The sequence below is a fragment of the Hypomesus nipponensis genome, chromosome 6 (assembly GCF_054491055.1).
Source record: "Hypomesus nipponensis isolate SF chromosome 6, ASM5449105v1, whole genome shotgun sequence".
Lineage (NCBI taxonomy): Eukaryota > Metazoa > Chordata > Actinopteri > Osmeriformes > Osmeridae > Hypomesus > Hypomesus nipponensis.
In genome coordinates, this window is record NC_140366.1 from 16,247,450 (window position 1) to 16,268,245 (window position 20,796).

Below are 20,796 nucleotides of genomic sequence, written 5' to 3' on the forward strand. Positions count from 1 at the left end.
TCATCGAGAATGGGCTACATCTGCACAGCCTATTAATTTGTTTTGAGTCGAATTCTCTTGTCTGTAGGCCTATTCATTGCATTCGAAATAAATGAATACAAATGTGCTATGCCAACCTTTTTGGGAATATGAGGTTCTATGAAATCCCCAAAGACGAATAGCCTGTTGTTTTGGATCTAGCCTACTGTGTGACATAAGCAACCAAAGGAACTGTTGTTTTATTTATCAACACAAATGGAGAAGAATAAAAAGGTTGGGTTCCGAATTATTGCCAAGGCTGAGCTGCAGCGTCTATTCACGGGCGCAATCCCACTACTGGACGGTACGGGGGCTTTGACCTGCTCCGTTTCCGACCTGGGCCGGTACACCTCTCCTTAGACGACCTGGTAGTCCCGGGCTCCCCCAGGAGCACCATATCGATACCGAACTTAGTCTGGACACCCGTTCGACATAGCAGACTGCAACCCACAAACCCCGGGCTCATTCGATCCGACAACCTCAGCCTCCCGGTAACTTGGATTACAGGCACGCGCCACCGTGCCCGGCGAGATCTGAAGCTGCAGGTGTGGGTCATGAGTTGATTTCGTGTGACGTCATCGAGAATGGGCTACATCTGCACAGCCTATTAATTTGTTTTGAGTCGAATTCTCTTGTCTGTAGGCCTATTCATTGCATTCGAAATAAATGAATACAAATGTCCTATGCCAACCTTTTTGGGAATATGAGGTTCTATGAAATCCCCAAAGACGAATAGCCTGTTGTTTTGGATCTAGCCTACTGTGTGACATAAGCAACCAAAGGAACTGTTGTTTTATTTATCAACACAAATGGAGAAGAATAAAAAGGTTGGGTTCCGAATTATTGCCAAGGCTGAGCTGCAGCGTCTATTCACGGGCGCAATCCCACTACTGGACGGTACGGGGGCTTTGACCTGCTCCGTTTCCGACCTGGGCCGGTACACCTCTCCTTAGACGACCTGGTAGTCCCGGGCTCCCCCAGGAGCACCATATCGATACCGAACTTAGTCTGGACACCCGTTCGACATAGCAGACTGCAACCCACAAACCCCGGGCTCATTCGATCCGACAACCTCAGCCTCCCGGTAACTTGGATTACAGGCACGCGCCACCGTGCCCGGCGAGATCTGAAGCTGCAGGTGTGGGTCATGAGTTGATTTCGTGTGACGTCATCGAGAATGGGCTACATCTGCACAGCCTATTAATTTGTTTTGAGTCGAATTCTCTTGTCTGTAGGCCTATTCATTGCATTCGAAATAAATGAATACAAATGTCCTATGCCAACCTTTTGGGGAATATGAGGTTCTATGAAACCCCCAAAGACGAATAGCCTGTTGTTTTGGATCTAGCCTACTGTGTGACATAAGCAACCAAAGGAACTGTTGTTTTATTTATCAACACAAATGGAGAAGAATAAAAAGGCTGGGTTCCGAATTATTGCCAAGGCTGAGCTGCAGCGTCTATTCACGGGCGCAATCCCACTACTGGACGGTACGGGGGCTTTGACCTGCTCCGTTTCCGACCTGGGCCGGTACACCTCTCCTTAGACGACCTGGTAGTCCCGGGCTCCCCCAGGAGCACCATATCGATACCGAACTTAGTCTGGACACCCGTTCGACATAGCAGACTGCAACCCACAAACCCCGGGCTCATTCGATCCGACAACCTCAGCCTCCCGGTAACTTGGATTACAGGCACGCGCCACCGTGCCCGGCGAGATCTGAAGCTGCAGGTGTGGGTCATGAGTTGATTTCGTGTGACGTCATCGAGAATGGGCTACATCTGCACAGCCTATTAATTTGTTTTGAGTCGAATTCTCTTGTCTGTAGGCCTATTCATTGCATTCGAAATAAATGAATACAAATGTCCTATGCCAACCTTTTTGGGAATATGAGGTTCTATGAAATCCCCAAAGACGAATAGCCTGTTGTTTTGGATCTAGCCTACTGTGTGACATAAGCAACCAAAGGAACTGTTGTTTTATTTATCAACACAAATGGAGAAGAATAAAAAGGTTGGGTTCCGAATTATTGCCAAGGCTGAGCTGCAGCGTCTATTCACGGGCGCAATCCCACTACTGGACGGTACGGGGGCTTTGACCTGCTCCGTTTCCGACCTGGGCCGGTACACCTCTCCTTAGACGACCTGGTAGTCCCGGGCTCCCCCAGGAGCACCATATCGATACCGAACTTAGTCTGGACACCCGTTCGACATAGCAGACTGCAACCCACAAACCCCGGGCTCATTCGATCCGACAACCTCAGCCTCCCGGTAACTTGGATTACAGGCACGCGCCACCGTGCCCGGCGAGATCTGAAGCTGCAGGTGTGGGTCATGAGTTGATTTCGTGTGACGTCATCGAGAATGGGCTACATCTGCACAGCCTATTAATTTGTTTTGAGTCGAATTCTCTTGTCTGTAGGCCTATTCATTGCATTCGAAATAAATGAATACAAATGTCCTATGCCAACCTTTTTGGGAATATGAGGTTCTATGAAATCCCCAAAGACGAATAGCCTGTTGTTTTGGATCTAGCCTACTGTGTGACATAAGCAACCAAAGGAACTGTTGTTTTATTTATCAACACAAATGGAGAAGAATAAAAAGGTTGGGTTCCGAATTATTGCCAAGGCTGAGCTGCAGCGTCTATTCACGGGCGCAATCCCACTACTGGACGGTACGGGGGCTTTGACCTGCTCCGTTTCCGACCTGGGCCGGTACACCTCTCCTTAGACGACCTGGTAGTCCCGGGCTCCCCCAGGAGCACCATATCGATACCGAACTTAGTCTGGACACCCGTTCGACATAGCAGACTGCAACCCACAAACCCCGGGCTCATTCGATCCGACAACCTCAGCCTCCCGGTAACTTGGATTACAGGCACGCGCCACCGTGCCCGGCGAGATCTGAAGCTGCAGGTGTGGGTCATGAGTTGATTTCGTGTGACGTCATCGAGAATGGGCTACATCTGCACAGCCTATTAATTTGTTTTGAGTCGAATTCTCTTGTCTGTAGGCCTATTCATTGCATTCGAAATAAATGAATACAAATGTCCTATGCCAACCTTTTGGGGAATATGAGGTTCTATGAAACCCCCAAAGACGAATAGCCTGTTGTTTTGGATCTAGCCTACTGTGTGACATAAGCAACCAAAGGAACTGTTGTTTTATTTATCAACACAAATGGAGAAGAATAAAAAGGCTGGGTTCCGAATTATTGCCAAGGCTGAGCTGCAGCGTCTATTCACGGGCGCAATCCCACTACTGGACGGTACGGGGGCTTTGACCTGCTCCGTTTCCGACCTGGGCCGGTACACCTCTCCTTAGACGACCTGGTAGTCCCGGGCTCCCCCAGGAGCACCATATCGATACCGAACTTAGTCTGGACACCTGTTCGACATAGCAGACTGCAACCCACAAACCCCGGGCTCATTCGATCCGACAACCTCAGCCTCCCGGTAACTTGGATTACAGGCACGCGCCACCGTGCCCGGCGAGATCTGAAGCTGCAGGTGTGGGTCATGAGTTGATTTCGTGTGACGTCATCGAGAATGGGCTACATCTGCACAGCCTATTAATTTGTTTTGAGTCGAATTCTCTTGTCTGTAGGCCTATTCATTGCATTCGAAATAAATGAATACAAATGTCCTATGCCAACCTTTTTGGGAATATGAGGTTCTATGAAATCCCCAAAGACGAATAGCCTGTTGTTTTGGATCTAGCCTACTGTGTGACATAAGCAACCAAAGGAACTGTTGTTTTATTTATCAACACAAATGGAGAAGAATAAAAAGGTTGGGTTCCGAATTATTGCCAAGGCTGAGCTGCAGCGTCTATTCACGGGCGCAATCCCACTACTGGACGGTACGGGGGCTTTGACCTGCTCCGTTTCCGACCTGGGCCGGTACACCTCTCCTTAGACGACCTGGTAGTCCCGGGCTCCCCCAGGAGCACCATATCGATACCGAACTTAGTCTGGACACCCGTTCGACATAGCAGACTGCAACCCACAAACCCCGGGCTCATTCGATCCGACAACCTCAGCCTCCCGGTAACTTGGATTACAGGCACGCGCCACCGTGCCCGGCGAGATCTGAAGCTGCAGGTGTGGGTCATGAGTTGATTTCGTGTGACGTCATCGAGAATGGGCTACATCTGCACAGCCTATTAATTTGTTTTGAGTCGAATTCTCTTGTCTGTATTCATTGCATTCGAAATAAATGAATACAAATGTCCTATGCCAACCTTTTGGGGAATATGAGGTTCTATGAAACCCTTAAAGATGAATAGCCTGTTGTTTTGGATCTAGCCTACTGTGTGACATAAGCAACCAAAGGAACTGTTGTTTTATTTATCAACACAAATGGAGAAGAATAAAAAGGATGGGTTCCGAATTATTGCCAAGGCTGCGCTGCAGCGTCTATTCACGGGCGCAAACCCACTACTGGACGGTACGGGGGCTTTGACCTGCTCCGTTTCCGACCTGGGCCGGTACACCTCTCCTTAGACGACCGGTAGTCCCGGGCTCCCCCAGGAGCACCATATCGATACCGAACTTAGTCTGGACACCCGTTCGACATAGCAGACTGCAACCCACAAACCCCGGGCTCATTCGATCCGACAACCTCGGCCTCCCGGTAACTTGGATTACAGGCACGCGCCACCGTGCCCGGCGAGATCTGAAGCTGCAGGTGTGGGTCGTGAGTTGATTTCGTGTGACGTCATCGAGAACGGGCTACATCTGCACAGCCTATTAATTTCTGCCTCCTGGTAACATGAGAGCCTGTTTTGGATCTACTCTGTGACATAAGCAACCCCCCTCCCCCCCAAAAGCACCATTTCTCTCCAATCCCACACACACACACACACACACACACTTAATGAGCCGTGTTATGCGAAATTTACATTTATTGTGAATAGAAACATGTAAACAACACTAACATTTTACCAGGATTTAACAATATTTAACTGCAATATTTCACAATAAATCATTGTATTATAACTTTACAGACTTGAACTGCAATAATCCCAATATCATGTTGTAACGTAGAATTTACTGTGAAATCAATGTAACCTACACCCTACTGGCTCTTCACCAAGAGCCAGCGGTAAGCTAGAACAGTAGTTATCACGAAGGTGTGTTCAATTAAATGAAAAGGGGAGGAGGCGGCGTACAAAAATAATGCACTTTATTTATGGTACAGTTGGTGTTCCCTCGAGCCACTAGCACAACAAGCTGCACCAAGGCTGCGATCTTATTACGTTGCCTGTTACACAAAGTCAAATCAAACTAATATAATTAAATCAATCCAAACACAAGGGGGGCACTCTCACTGCAAAGAAACAAAAGGACAGAATAACGCCCGTCCAATAAAATAAATGACACACAAAACTTGGAGGTGGTTTACATAACAAAGGCACTCAACGGCAAACTGCAAGCCCTGAACTGCTGTCTTGTAATAGGCATTAGGCTGGGAAACAGCGAATGTTTTAACTAGTTGAAATTCTACGGTGGGAAAAACAGTGGCTACTAATGATCCCTGAAAATAGCAGACATTATTTTAGCCACTTGTGTATCAAAACATACAGGTTTTACATAATATTACACTGGTCAATTAATACCTTTACGTCTGTGCTGAGGTCCGATTTCAGATGGGAACCATGCGTTTCTAGCACAGGACACTACAACAACAATCAATGCATAATCAATACAACAGTATAAACATTACTCATTTACTCCCACAATTTACTCTGTTTAATTCACCTCACATTTACTGTCTTAAAATCTCAATTAAAACACAAACATTTGTAAACATGGGTTACGTGGTGACGCTTGTCCTTACCCGCTTCCAATTTATCACCGCCGGCCAGCTCTGATTGAAAACAACACTAACTGTGGTATGCCATCTACCTGCATTTAATTGAAATTAAGGTGGTCATGTGACAGAACCAGGTGAACCAAATGGCTCCCTGGTTTATCCCCCTCCCACCTGTCACATCAATGTAGACACAGTAAGTTACTGTGAATGAAACGATACTGGGATTTCACAGCATTTTGTTGGGTGATTTCACAGTAAAATACTATTTTCAAATCATAATTTGAGATAACCCACTACATTACTGTAAAACCTTAACTAGTTTTGAGGTGGAAATGACGACAGTTTTCGCGTTTTCCCAACCGTTTCTCTTTTTCACCATTTCACCTCGGCGCTGCCTGCCAGGATCGTGACTTCTGCTCTTTAACGGTAAAGTATCTGCAGGCATCCAATTTAGTTGCTCGTAATCTCTGTGCGTAGGCCTACTTATGTTTTACTTGTGCAGTTAATACCATATTTCACTGATTTGAATAATCAAATCCAGTAGCGTTAAATCCGTCATGATTGCAAACATTTTCGTCTAGTTTGATGGCTAGCTAAATCTCACATGGTCGATGCTTCAGCTACAGTAGGGTTGCTGGCGTCAGTGAAATAGGAACAGAGTACGTTGCCTCAGCTAAAGATTCGTAGCAAGTACTGTTCAAATTATACATACACATTCTTGGGTTTTGCCAGCTCCAAATTTAGGATGAACTTTTAGCTAACTCTGCTCTGGGTCAGCGCGAATGCTATTTTTATAGGTAAGTATTAACTTTGGAGTGAACTAGCTAGTGTTGCACAGTAAACCTGTACTAAAAAGAGACTCTTACATGGCTTCAGTGTCCCTGTGCACACATAGGAGACAATCACTGCAAAAGAGCTGCAGTTCCAGTGCAGACAGGAGAACCTAGCAGAACGCCATCTCTGTAGCACTCCATCCAGTCCAGAACCCGGGGTCCTGAAGTCTCGACTCTTACGATACTCAAACGATGCGATGTTAATATACCTCTCTGATCTAACGAGTCTGGCTAACTGTCGTGACCTCTCTGTGGGCTATGGCTGCGTTGGAGAGCTGGAGAGATGGTTGTTCTGCTAGCTTCTCCTGTCTCTGCACAGGAACTGCAGATATTTTGCAGTGATCGTTAATGAGCCTAATGACGAATCATGGTCAGAATTATGATGGCCCATGCTACACCCCCTACAATGGAAGACAATTCCAGGTTGATGGTAAACAATATAAAACAGGAGGCCTACATGGGAAGTCCGAAAGTTAAATTGTTGAATTTAATAGTGAATTTAATACTTGTTATCATTATTAAAAAGTTTAAATTAGTTTTGTCTTTGTTGTCTTTGTTCTTGCTTTGACTTTTAATTTAGCAACTCCAAAGCATGTTTGTGTGGTAAAATCACATTAAAAGTAAAGTCAAATTTGCAGTATTTTGCAGTGTTATTTAAATTGTAAATGTACAGTAAATTACTGGCTACTAGTTGCATTACTTTTACAGTAAAAAACAGAAATACAGACAATCACTGTAATTTATATACAGCAAGACGATGTAATTCCACAGCTACATTCTGCTATATCACAGTAACCCAATGGCATGACAACTGTGTAGTTACAATATACCGCTGTAGTTGCATTGCATATTACTGTGAAATGTTTACAGTTCATTATTGTGAAACATGTGCAATACATTAATGTGAAATATGTATAATAACTGTAAAATTACTGTGAAAGTAATGCAACTAGTAGCCAGTAATTTACTGTAAAGTTACAGTAAAATATTTTACAGTGATTTACTTCATAATGATTAACTTCACAGCAAAACGGCTGACTTTAACATCAATTTTGAGTAATTTTGAGTGTGTGTGTGAGAGAGAGAAAGAGAGAAAACAGAGAGAAGAGAGAGAGAGAATGAGTGTGAAAAAAGTGAGTGAATGAGTGTGATGACCATGGTGGTATCATGTGCCCCCTCAGTGCAGGGGTCTGTGTCAGGGATATGGGCTGTGATGATGTGGTACATGACGATGGCTCATCGTTTTTAGAAGCAAGGCAGGCAGGGCTAATTGGTGTTAAAGTGGCTGTTTGTCTGCTAGCAATAGCTAAACTTGGCCCAGCAGCACTTGAAACATTATCAGAAATGTCTTCATCTTCCACGGACGCATTCTTGGATTGGAAAAACTGCGTTAGCTTAGGTAATTTCTTCCTGAACTTCTCCTCCCTTTTCTTATTTCTTTTTTTACTGCCACTTTGAAATCTTTTCATTTTTCCGCAATCATACACACTCCACCACACGACCCTGACAGAAACGTCATAAGACCTGAATCATATGTTCCATGATGGATTCAAAAGATAACATTTAGCTATAAAGAATAGAATTATAGAATTGTGTTTTCATGCTTAATTAGAATTGTCATTCATTTGCAATGACAAATGATTTATTTTAATAATAAAAAAATAATTGTAAATACGACGAGGCCCCCCTGGTGACCGAGGCCCTGGGCAACTGCCCGACTCGCCCAATGGGACGCACCTCCCCTGTCCAGCACTGACTGCCAACTCTCCTCCAGGAAGCACAAATCAATGTCCTATTACACTGAGTGTGTGTAAATCCAGATTGGAGTCACGTAAATGTCTCATACGAACCTAATGCACTACCTAAATCAAAGGAGGTCTGTATGTGTCTAAATAATTCCTGGAATGAGGTTATATTAACCATTTACTTTTCATATTTTCACGTTGCTGTTAGGTAGATATTGATGGGTGATGGTCAGTGTTAAATGTGTATTTGTAAGTGTTGGGTAGGATATTTACAAACATTAGATCACACTGTTCACCAAAAACAGTCAGTTGGTCCAAAGCAAAAACCTGCAAGAGAATGCGTAATAGGATATGGGTCTTTCTTGACTCTGAGAACAGAATGAACCATTTCTCTAAGCTGTATTACTCATCCAGTAAAATTCTCTCATGTGTATTTGCTTCCGTATTGACCTATTTATACAGCCAAGTGTGCAGTGGTCATCAATGATTTATAAGTATAGCCACTCAGAAACGTAAAAGCTTTGGGCTGTTGAAAGCATGGTTGTTCTCAATTGAGATGCTGTAACACAACAACGTTATACAACATAAATACAACTCAAAACAGACAAAACTCATAAGATTGGAATGCAAATGACTTATTTGCTTCCTGGACACCGTATTTATCGTAGTCTGTAATGGATATTAATGGATGGTAAAATAATACTCTACCAATGTGGCTTTTGAGCCCAACACCAACACTGAATCACTATAGATACCTGTTCCGGGCAAAAGCCAACTCATAAGAAATGCAAGACTGATTATTAGGCTGAGTCATGATGTGAGTAAAATTCACAAGTCACATGGTCCCACAGCATCCCACAGCACTGTCTATGCCGTTACAAAAGGCCATAACAGAAAAGGGAACTGATTCCTGACCTGTGTGTATTTTATGTTATGATGAAATGCAACTTCTGTATATCCGTCAAATAGACCATGGAAAATGTGGATTTTTTTTGCATCTATTTATACGTGGATCATTTTACTTATACTAGTACGCATCATGATTAAAACAGCCAAATGTCAGTTTCTTCTATTGTTCAGGACGTGCAAAGGGTGCAACATCAACACTTGATATTGTGAATAATTGATCATATGGATAGAGTTGGGTAGACTGGAGGGTTAGCAGTTATTCCAGGTCTTGGAAGAGAAAGTCTGGCCTTGCTTTACAACATGGCCCCTGGGGGAGGGGAAAATCAATGTTGCCTCAGTATAGCCACTGAGCACGACCCTCTGAGGAAACAGTCAATACTGAGCTCTGGACTCTTGAGTTCTTAAAATGTAAAGGCACTCCCTTACCACGCTAACACAAAGAATTATGAGAAACTTGTGTCTGTATCTGGTAAATCCAGCTATGGACTTCCGTGCGTTATCTGTGAATTTATACTGACTAAAACCAAAAAGTCGATTTGCAACCATTGAGTTTTCTGTTTCAAGGATTGACCACTTCACTGTGATGACATGATTGGGCAGAGGAAGCATAAAGTGCAGCCTCATGAGGAAACTTGATATAAATATCTTAGATTCTGTGGAGTTATAGCTTGTTAATGATGTAATACACACAGCATCAGTACTTGATAGGATCTCACTGATCACAGAAATGCGACATGCGGATCAGACATGTAAACCTGTGGAGAATAAGCCAAATGAGATATTTTAAATGCGGACAAGGTATCTCTGTGGATCCACTTTGATCTTGACAATTTTACGAGTTAAAAATACCTCAAAATTAATTATGCATGCACAAAGGGACTGTGAAGTGCACTAATTTACATTAGATTTACGACTGCCCCCAACCTGCAGTTCTGCCTCCAATTTACAACCTCCAAGATGAATTTCACTTATTATAGACACCTATTTTAATCGCTAATGTGCTACGTGGTTTATATTGCCATAAAACACTGAACATCTTACCGCATCATTATAAGTAACAAAGAAACTAGGAACAAAAAAGCCAAAACCAAACATACTTTTTAAATTTTATTTGGAACAGTCCAGTAAAACAGGCAATATGAAGAATAGTCCATAAAGATTTATTTTTTAAAAGGCTTTCTTTTCTTTAAAGAGGATGCAAAAGAGATGATAATAATAAGAGTTGTAATAAGGTCACTGTAATCGAAGGTAGCTCTTGCAGAGTTCATGGTCCCTAATATCCCCCCAACCTCCGTTCTTCACATGGGGGGCCACACCTCCAACACCAGGGGCGGGAAGTCTCTTAGTTATCAAGAGGTTCTTTGGAAACAGCTGGTTTCCACTGCTCTGGAGAATGTTCTCTATCTTGATTTTCTGGCTGGCAGGCATGCACACTGCCTTCTTGTGGTGCATGCCACAGTCCCCAGCGTGGAAGATCCTGGGAGCCTCGCATACCATCACCTTCCAGTAGGAGGGCAGGCAGGTAACAGTCAGGTGCTGCAGCGACCAGTCCCAGTTGTAGTCGTCATAAGTGCAAAAAGCATCAGTACAGTGGATGAGCTTCTGGTAGGTGGCTCTGCCCAGAGCCATTCCCATGTTGTGCTCAGTAGACTTCCAGGCTTTCACCTCCACCTTGTTGGCTTTGCTGGAGTAGCCAATGTGGGTGTAACTCCCCATAGACAGGATGTCACAGTCAGGGCACTGCTCTGTCTTCAGGACCGTCATCAGCTTCAGAGTGTGGATGAAGTCAGGTGACAGGAAGTGGTCCTCTTCAATCAGCAGGACCAGACCGTTGTGGTCCTTCATAGCCCTGACTCTGTCCCAAACAAAATGCAGCTTCCACCACCAGTGGTGTTTGGTCTGGGAGAACTTGGCTTCACGGTAGTGTCCGAACGAGTCAGGGTACTCTGCATTGATGCAACCCAGCTTTAAGGCTTCCGTCTTGGAAATGTCTCTGGGGCAGTCTTTGGGGTCATTACCAGGGAACTCCTGGGGGTAGAGTTGTATGCTGAATGGAAAGAAGATCTGAAGGACCTGACAAAAGTCAACTGAGGCCACCACCTGGTTGACCTCCGGGGACCAGAAATCGTGGCTGAACACCAACAGCACCCTCTCAATGCCCTCGGCCTTCCTCAGGCTATCCACAAGCAGTTTCAAGTAGTCGGGCCTGTTGTGCACTTGGACCACAACGACCAGATCATCTTTATGTCTGACTGTCTTGAACTTCTCCTCGTTTCTTACGGTCTGGTCAAAGTTGAACTGGAACACAATGCCACGGTATACCAAGGTGGTGTTGTCTACATCCGGCTTCACCACTTTCTCTTTCTCCTTTACCTTCTCCTGGTGAGTCTCGTTGGCAATTGCAGCAGGGATGACAGGTGGGGGTACCTTACTGACCACTGGTGTGACCTGTACCTGGTTACTACTACTACTACTACTACTACTACTACTGCTGCTGCTACTGCTTCTTTTCACAGGCTCCACTTCTTTAGGGACAGATGTGCTGTTACTCTTCTTCTGCTTTCCACTGCTCCAGAATGCCAGCCCACAGATGACCACCACCAGTGTCAGAATCACCACCTTCCTCTTGTAGATTCGGAATCTCATGATAGGCAGTCCCTTGGGAAGGGAGAGGAGTCTGATTGTAGTGAAACGAAAAGGTCGGTTTTATGATTGCTAATGGGTTGTGCTGGGCCAAACAGCTGGTTTTGATACTCTTCGGAAATTAGATTGACACTAAGGCCAACTTTTGGAATGTAAACATGGATGGTTCTGGAATGTCAATGATGCCAGATGAATATCCCATAAGGCATGTTGGTTGCTGGTAGGCAGCAGGGTAGTGGTGTGCATGTAGCGTTAATCACTGAAAGAAAAAGGAAAAAGGGGAAATGTTGTTTATGTTTCAGTTGTGTAGCTTAAGTTGGGTACATAATAATACCGAACATACATTAATCAAGAAATCGGGTGTCCTATACACATTTTACGAGATTCCCTACCCCACAGTTGAAAATATATGATTTAAGTTGTTGATAATACCAAAATTCCACTTGGTTTCCGCTATATTTACTCCCATCTCTATTGCCGCCTTTAACAATCCATGTAGATTCATAAAATGGAAAGAACTGTACGACAAAGTCGACATCAATTGCATACTGAGACGAGAAATGGTATACAAGCACAAAACAATACAGGAATAAAGTAACTAATAATTTACTATAAAAGGGTGCTGTGCAACAGACCTGTGGAACATGCATTCAATTGAAATATTTGCCGTTACTTACCGATAGGATATCTAGCTAAATAGCTAGCAATGTACATAACATGCGATGAGGAAATCGTGGTCGTCAGCCATCTAGCTGACGTTAACAATCTAGCTAACCATATGTAAATTATTCTACACTGAAGCGTTCCTTCCTTCAATGCAAAATCGTTTGGCAAGTTACTACAAGCAGCCCACTCACGGCGCTTCCGAGCAAATGATATGGCAGCGTATTCGAGCTACAGAATAGCTACGAAAGACAACTGTACTATATTCAGATGTTAAAACCAAGCAACTGAACAAGCGTTATTAGTTAATGTTCCTTAGCAAGATAAGACACCCAGTACGCCAAACTATTGAAGTGACGACGTAGCTAGTGTTAGCTATTTACAACAAGAGCCTCTTCGGTTGCGCCCCCCACCCTCAAAATAATTAATCGTTGCCAGCAGTGTCCAAGCTCAAGTGTAAATAAAGATTTTCATAATTACCAAAAAACGGTAACGTACAGTGCAGCTTCGTCACCAAAATTCAACCAAGAATAGACGTCAAAGATTCATTCTCCTCCATTCCTTTTATCCAGCTCCAGATGTCTGGATAAAAAACGCTATCCAACAGTAAGCTAGGGCTGGCTCAAAATACCAACTACGGAACGACTGCTTGCTGCCTGGCTGCCTGGCTGCCTGCAAGTCTCCCACAATGCAATGGCTAAGTGAGGGAGGACCACAACGTCAGAAATAAAGTGATAACGTCTGAAATAACCATAACTCGTGATCTTAAATTGTACAGCACCAATGCTTTAAAATCACCATTATTAACGTATGACTACTGTGAAATTAATAACGTATTCATGTGTGGCATCATCAAATATGGCATTTCTTGTAGTTCTTTAGTATGCATTAACAAACTAATTTTAAGACCTGTAATGTCAAACGTTATGCATGTAAAGAACAAGATTGAAATGATGGAATAAAGGGCTGCTAACTTCTACCATTATCAGATAGTACGTAAGATAATAGTCTAACTGTACTACACTGATCTAATTCAGTCAGACATACCTAATTAATGTATTTTACATTCATTTACTACACAAAGCACTGCACGCACCTCACCATCTTTAATCCAAACGTGAAAGCCATAGTTATTTACGGAATTTTGACGTAGCCTGTCCAGTAGGCCTATAGCCTAGTAGGCCCTAATAGTTACACACATAATACAAACACCTGCAGTGCTAAGCCAATAAAAGCTTATCCCATTAACTCCTCCTTTGTGCTCTTAAAGTGAAAGACAGTAACGGACAACATCCTATTTTGCTCTCAGGTCACACTTAAATACTATAGTAGTCCACGTAAGAACTGAACTCACAACGCAAGCAAATACATGGCATCGCTGTATTAGCACAAACCTCTACCCAACTGAGCCACTGCTAGGTGTCTAGGTGACGTGAAATAATACAGTGTATTATCATTAAAAAAACAACTTAGTCTTCCTTTCCAGGTTTTTTTTTGTTATTATTATTGTGATCCTGTTTTGTTAACCGCTAGGAGGCACCATATTTTGCCGTGAACGGAAGAAGGATGTGCTGAACAGTTTTACTTGCGCACGCGCAACATTCTTCCTTCCTTTTCGACATTCGACCGAAAGAGACAAGATGGGCCATCAACAGCTCTATTGGAGTCACCCTAGAAAATTCGGCCAGGGTTCCCGATCCTGGTCAGTCTTCTTCAACATATTATTAATAACCAAACATTACATTATTTAGATGTACGTTTGTAGTTCATTTGGTGTTCTTTGACCGAATTAACTTATCTTAAACGTGCACCACATGGATGGCCGAGCTCAAACTAATATGGCGGCTGCTCCACATTCAAGTGCACCGGTGTACATGGCTGTTATTATCTAGAATGCTAGACTTCTACATTAATTGTAGGTCGGTTGCCTATGCCGTCAACATGCACTCTTAAACAGTTGACGAAAGATGATACATTTCATGTTAATATATGTACATTGAAAACTTAAGTAGTTAAATAGGTATATTTTACTAGTAGTGGTGCGGAGGGAACTCGGCAAGCTAGCTTGTTAGCTTGCTAACTGTGAATTAACAGCCTATTACGTTCATCAAGTACATTTTAAAATGAATTAATCAAACTATTTCTTCACTTCCAGCCGGGTTTGCTCGAACAGACACGGTTTGATCCGTAAATATGGTCTGAACATGTGCCGTCAGTGCTTCAGGCAGTACGCAAAAGACATCGGCTTTGTGAAGGTAAGGCTTCCGCCGGGATTCCGTCCTGACTTGATAAATCGACTAGTCTGTACAGACATAACATCGTTTCTAAAAATACGTTTTATATACACTCCGTAAATGACTAATTACATTACTGTCCTTCATGGAATTTATTGTCACTGCTTGTTGATAACGTTGATATCCTAAACTTGATATCCCTCCCACAGCTGGATTAAATGCGTTGAGATGTCGAGTGGGCTATTCGACTCGAGCTGTTTCCCGCAAACTTCAGTGGATATGGGATGATGAGGCATTGAAATAAACGTTTTCTTTTGTCCAAATCTTGTGCTGTCTTAATTTTTGGCATTTTGAGTAATGTAGTTTACATAATGTCGACTGCTTTGTATTAGGCCCTGTGTCTCATTGAATGCCAGTCTCATTAATCATGCTTATTTCCTGGCAAATTTCGTGGATGTGTTCATGGTACACACCAACTTGGATAAAATGACACTAGGATGTAGATTGAAGGCACTGGGTCTCAAACTATTGTTGCTTGAAGTAAAGGTATCATGTTAGACAAACATTAAATTAGTCCTGCGGTGGAATAGTACTAGTGTTAAGTAGTACTATGGTAGGCAGCAGGGGCGATTAAAGTATCAGACCTTTAGGGATGCTCAGCTCCCAATGAGAATGTGACATCAATACAGTGCCTTACAAAAGTGTTAAAACCCCTTGCTAATGAATCCCTAATTTCAATGGAAAACATTTAATACATGTATTATGCAAAATGTTGAATTAATGAAAAATCTAAGGACGTCCCTTCATGAACTACCAGCATCAAATGATAATAAACAATAATTGTTAATATAATTTTAAGGGGTGCTAAGATTAAATGTATACGGTGATTGAGCAGCCCTAAAAATTGTCTAAAATCGCCACTGGTAAGCAGACATGATCCCAAGAGCATTGAGAAATTGGACCTGGGACATCACTTGAGCCAATTGTTATTTAATCATTTTCGTATCTTTTCACGGAGAACGCTTACTTTTCAAGATAAAGTTTTGTAAACATGTAACCTGAGTTCGAATGGCTCCACTGTCAAACTGAATTTTTGATTATTTATTTTTTACATTGTTGGACACTAGATGGCAGCATCGTTCCATCTGAGTTGAGCTCTTGGAAGTGTTTTGCTTGGAAAAATCCAAGGACAGTGTCAGACCTCAAAGGGATTCATGGGCATCGATTATAATGACACGTGTTTCAAATTGATATTGAAAGCATATATAGGCAACACGACAATGGGCCTAATGGTATTAACTCCAGTGATTTCCCTAAAATACTCATGATTGTTGAAACCACATTGTCCATTTGTAACTACAGATCTACACATGTCAGGAGAACAGCGCTAAGGGCAAGAAATGTTAGTGATGTCACATTCCATCCCTTCACGACCCATACTTGCAGCTTTAGATCTCGCCGGGCACGGTGGCGCGTGCCTGTAATCCAAGTTACCGGGAGGCTGAGGTTGTCGGATCGAATGAGCCTGGGGTTTGTGGGTTGCAGTCTGCTATGTCGAACGGGTGTCCAGACTAAGTTCGGTATCGATATGGTGCTCCTGGGGGAGCCCGGGACTACCAGGTCGTCTAAGGAGAGGTGTACCGGCCCAGGTCGGAAACGGAGCAGGTCAAAGCCCCCGTACCGTCCAGTAGTGGGTTTGCGCCCGTGAATAGACGCTGCAGCTCAGCCTTGGCAATACTTTGGAACCCAACCTTTTTATTCTTCTTCTCCATTGTGTTGATAAATAAAAGAAAAGTTCCTTTGGTTGCTTATGTCACAGAGTAGATCCAAAACAATAGGCAATAGGTAGGCAACAGCAATACCCAATCCTGCCCAAGGGGGCAGCAGTGCACCGCAATGGGATGTGGAGACAAGAGCAAGCGTTCAAAGGCAAATCAGCGGGGTGCTTGTGCAGCACCCTGGGGAGTGATTCTTCACCCACTGTTAAGAAAGAGATGCAAATTGACAATGGTAACAGTCTTGCCAAGGCTTTGAGCTGGGGGCATACCTAATTGAATACTCCACATCCATTTGAAGTGCCAGGGCGGTTGCCAGGCAGGGTGAGACCGTGTGGAGAGGGTGCAGTAGGGCTGCGGCCTTCACCAAACAACAAGGGAGGGCTGAGTCAAAGGGTAGACATGCATAATCAAGTAGATTCTTCACTGATCTGTGTCTGATGTTGCTCTCTGGATGGATGTGTGTGTGTGTGTGTGTGAGTGTGAAAGAGAGAGATAAGGAAAAGGAATGGGGAATGGATGAGTGACAAGGACTGACAAGGAGAAATGGAGAAACAGGCAGCAAGAAAGAGGGATCTTCATCTATGTACTCCATCTGTTTTCTCTCTCCCTCCCACACACACACACACACACACACACACACGCACACATGCACATATACACGTGCACGCAAGAAAGTAAAAAAGACTGAATGTGCTTGTTGCAGAAACAGCAAGAGAGAGAGACAACATGGCATACTGCCAGAGATGACTTGCTCTTTTAACGCTCTATATAACATGGCAAATTTTCCTGCTCTTTAAAATTACTCATGAGTGGTAAAGATCAAATGGTGACATTTAACAATAGGGAAGTGACATGGTGTCAGTGCAAACGTGACTGATTCCCCTTGGGCCACAAGTGTCTAATAATCCTCTCAAACTGTTTTTTATTTATGCAACCAGCCATGGATTGATAATTACACCATGTTCCTGACTGGGTGGTAGATAGCATGCAATACAGCATGTTTGTTCAGATGGTCAGCGTTATTGGTGGGTTTTATGGGAACAGATATAACCATGAACCATATTCCCAGATATCATGTTCCAACCGAGGGGTGCTGGTGCTGTCGTAGTGTCTAGGGCTGCATCAAATACCCTTTTTTGCTCTGCTAAATAGCTGCACTAGTCCACACTTGACCGGTGAGGATCTCATTCTATTATGTCTGTAACTGTTAATTGCTCCTGGCATTCTTTAATCCCTGCTCTCCTCTCTATGTCCCCCCCCACACACACACACACACATCCCTTGTGGTGTGGGGGGTTTGAGCTGTCAGCACCTGCCTGGTCGTCGGTATGCCAACGCTGGACCTGGTTGCCAACCAGAAACCATTCTCCATGACGGCCAACAGCAAGTTTCCCGGTCCCTTCCTGCATCAACCAAGAAGTTGAACAATGGATTTTGGTGTTTCAAAACCCATTGACACTTCCCTGCTGTATGACTATGTTAAGCCTGTATTCTGCACCTATCTTTCACCAACCGTCTCTGGAGGAGGGGATCCCTCACTTAATTGCTTCTCCCAAGGTTTCTTCAATTTTTTCTCCTGGTGTGAGTTTTTCTGGGAGTTTTTCCTTGTCTTCCTTGAGGGTTTAGGTTGGTTGAGGGGCAGTTCTATGGGCGTATGTGAAGCCCTCTGTGACATGCTTGCGTGTAAAAAGGGCTATACAAATAAATGTTGATTTGATTTATTCATAATCACAATGGGAATACATAAATCAATGTCCATGAGTGAATCCCCCTTGACCATGGGCTTGGATGTCAATTTATTTACCGCAAACTGAAAGTAACCTTTAACATCCACCTACTTAAATGGAACTCTAAGATAACCTTGGAATGTTGACAAATATTTGACATTGTTTACAGGAAACAGCGTAGTTATGTGCCAAGGCTACTGCTCAGCAATCAATAATCCACGGTTAAACAACGGACTGGAGATGTCACCACCTGTTTGTAAATCAAAGAATCTTCAAACATTTTCAAGGTCTTGAAAGTGTTTACTTTGAGAGTTCTCATGAAATTCTATTTTTCCAGCACCTTTACAATTAACATTATGCTCTCAATCCTTGCACCCATTCTTCCGTTCATCCTGTTTCCACTTTAGTCCTTTGTTTCTGATTTAATAATGATTTTACACATTGCTTTCTTGCGAGGCATCCAGAGCAGGCTTGACCTCCTCGTCTGAGGTCAGGGTCTGCCACCCACTATCCTTGTTAGCAGTTGTTAATTCCATCAACTTTTTGTCTCCACGCGTAGGAAATGACTGTGACTTTGTCCAAAAATCATCATGGTTTGATAGTGTGTGGCCTTTTATGTGTCCATGCAGATACCAGCGTCCTCCACTTGTGATATGGGAAAGATATTTGGATTTTTATGTTTAAAAGTGGATAACAGTTTTTATGAAAACAGCTCAAGAAACCTACCATTGCCCATGATCAGTTTGTACAATGTGTAGTCCCTTTACCAAAATTACCTTTACCATAGCAACAACTGAATCCAAACAACTTACAGAACCACCAACCGTATTTACCGATTGCTGAAACGTCTGGAGGCAGAAGACATGGTCTTCATCTCCATTTCAAAGAAATGGAAGACAATATTGTTTCCAGGCAGGTGTTTGTTTGACAAACAGAAGCTAGAATTGAATCACGTAACTTTGAGAATCTCGCCTTCTTTATCAAAAACGTGAATCTCAATTCAGGAAGTGGGAGCCTGGTGGGAAATGTACAGATGAATAGTTATGAGACGGTTTATTTTTGACCCCCCGTCTGAATAATTCGATGACTTGCAGGGTTACTCACCAGAAGTGTATTTGAAATGCAGATTGGCTGCCATTCGCCATGAAAATGTTGACCCTCGCACACACTCGCAACGGCCTTCCGTTTTGACCTGTCGTCGCTTGCCACAGATGATGTTTTCCACAGCGAGTGCCCTAACTCAAGGACACAAGGATCAAGAGCTTCCAGAGCACCTTTCAAATAGTCGGTCTGGCTGAAGAGACTCCAAACTACCTTCCCTGAGCTGCTTTTCATGTGGGAACAGCAGCCTCTCATATGAAGTAAAGGGCCACTGAATGTCTAGTTCTGTAAACGTAAATGTGTTATTTTAGATGTGTGTGGTAAATGTTATGCATTCATTTACACTGGAATCACTTCAAGCCTGATTCAGTTTCCCACTGGTTATGTGTACTTCCTTCAGGCATTACAAAAGGTTGAATGACCGGGTTAAGAGAACGGATATATGGGTCTTCGGTATCTAAAAGTTGCAGGATAAAAAAATGCTGGAGGTGGAGATAGTCCATTGTGGGTTGTTGGAGATGTGTTAGGTGATGGTGGAGCTCCCTGGTGGTTAGCTGTGCCTCTGGGTAAGCGTTGTTCCTCCTACTCTCTATCATGGAGAGAGAGAGAGAGAGATGGGGAAAAAGAGATGGAGAAAGAGAGCGAAGGAGAGTGTAAAGGAGAGAGTGAGTAAGAGAGAAAAAAGAGAGAAAGGTGAAAAGGGCTATCGATCTCACTTGTCCAGTCGCTAGAGGATCCAATACCAGTTAACATGATGCAGCGTCCATATATATAAGGGCCGCAGGGTATCTGTGGACAGGGCTGTGATGAGAGTCATTGAGAATGATAGGGATCAGTTAGAGCAGGTTCCTATTGATCAGGCTGGGGTATAAACAGATAGTGAGATCAATAAAAATAGGTCAATGGAAATTATAGCCATTTTGAAAAGCACTAATGAGCAGGTTAGGTGACAATGCCATGCAAGTCAGGTATCTTTTTTTTGGTCACCAAGGAATAACAATAGTGGATTGTGTAGAAGGAATCTTTGAGGTAAAATGGTTTAACCCAGTCAATCCAGCCAGCTAGCCAGACAAACCAGCATGCCAGCCAGTCAGATTACCAAGGGGGAAAGGTTGAGGAGAGACAGGTGAAGCCTTGGTAGGATAGGATGACATGAGGGTGGAGACTTGAGGGGTGAGGATGAGGGTGAGGAGGGGGGGGAGACAGAGGACTTGGTGCGTTAGTGCAATGTGCGATAACATTTCCGCACCAGTGTGGACAACAGGCAGGCTTCCAGAGAGGGGCTTATCTGGGTCTGTCAGGGTCTATCAGCATCTGTCATGTTTACT

The 20,796-nt window shown here is 43.5% G+C and overlaps 2 protein-coding genes and 9 non-coding genes across 13 annotated transcripts; 2 read left to right on the top strand and 9 right to left on the bottom strand.

Moving 5' to 3' along the window:
• Window positions 1-247: 247 nt before the first annotated feature.
• On the bottom strand, window positions 248-546 carry LOC146287345 (signal recognition particle RNA). Its single transcript, XR_014762318.1, has one exon.
• Window positions 547-840: 294 nt separating this feature from the next.
• LOC146287346 (signal recognition particle RNA) lies at window positions 841-1,139 on the bottom strand. The gene has a single exon (XR_014762319.1).
• A 294-nt stretch (window positions 1,140-1,433) lies between these two features.
• LOC146287347 (signal recognition particle RNA) lies at window positions 1,434-1,732 on the bottom strand. The gene has a single exon (XR_014762330.1).
• Window positions 1,733-2,026: 294 nt separating this feature from the next.
• Window positions 2,027-2,325, bottom strand: LOC146287348 (signal recognition particle RNA). The gene has a single exon (XR_014762320.1).
• A 294-nt stretch (window positions 2,326-2,619) lies between these two features.
• LOC146287349 (signal recognition particle RNA) lies at window positions 2,620-2,918 on the bottom strand. The gene has a single exon (XR_014762321.1).
• Window positions 2,919-3,212: 294 nt separating this feature from the next.
• LOC146287350 (signal recognition particle RNA) lies at window positions 3,213-3,511 on the bottom strand. The gene has a single exon (XR_014762346.1).
• Window positions 3,512-3,805: 294 nt separating this feature from the next.
• Window positions 3,806-4,104, bottom strand: LOC146287351 (signal recognition particle RNA). Its single transcript, XR_014762322.1, has one exon.
• Window positions 4,105-4,392: 288 nt separating this feature from the next.
• On the bottom strand, window positions 4,393-4,690 carry LOC146287352 (signal recognition particle RNA). Its single transcript, XR_014762350.1, has one exon.
• Window positions 4,691-10,416: 5,726 nt separating this feature from the next.
• Window positions 10,417-13,323, bottom strand: mgat2 (alpha-1,6-mannosyl-glycoprotein 2-beta-N-acetylglucosaminyltransferase). Of its 3 annotated transcripts, none has more exons than XM_084700598.1 (2): window positions 13,127-13,323; window positions 10,417-12,224 (listed from the first exon to the last, which is right to left on the bottom strand). In XM_084700598.1, the coding sequence occupies exon 2, from the start codon at window positions 11,966-11,968 to the stop codon at window positions 10,556-10,558; it is 1,413 nt and encodes a 470-aa protein (XP_084556724.1). In that variant the 5' UTR covers window positions 11,969-12,224; window positions 13,127-13,323; the 3' UTR covers window positions 10,417-10,555. The 3 variants fall into 3 exon arrangements, with proteins under 3 accessions (XP_084556724.1, XP_084556723.1, XP_084556725.1); XM_084700597.1 differs by having other exon boundaries at window positions 13,109-13,323; XM_084700599.1 differs by lacking the exon at window positions 13,127-13,323 and adding an exon at window positions 12,643-13,048.
• An 858-nt stretch (window positions 13,324-14,181) lies between these two features.
• Window positions 14,182-15,185, top strand: rps29 (ribosomal protein S29). The gene is made up of 3 exons (XM_084700600.1): window positions 14,182-14,330; window positions 14,784-14,883; window positions 15,072-15,185. Exons 1-3 carry the CDS (start codon window positions 14,269-14,271, stop codon window positions 15,078-15,080), a joined length of 171 nt encoding a protein of 56 aa, XP_084556726.1. The 5' UTR covers window positions 14,182-14,268; the 3' UTR covers window positions 15,081-15,185.
• A 1,134-nt stretch (window positions 15,186-16,319) lies between these two features.
• LOC146287355 (signal recognition particle RNA) lies at window positions 16,320-16,618 on the top strand. The gene has a single exon (XR_014762344.1).
• Window positions 16,619-20,796: the final 4,178 nt, after the last annotated feature.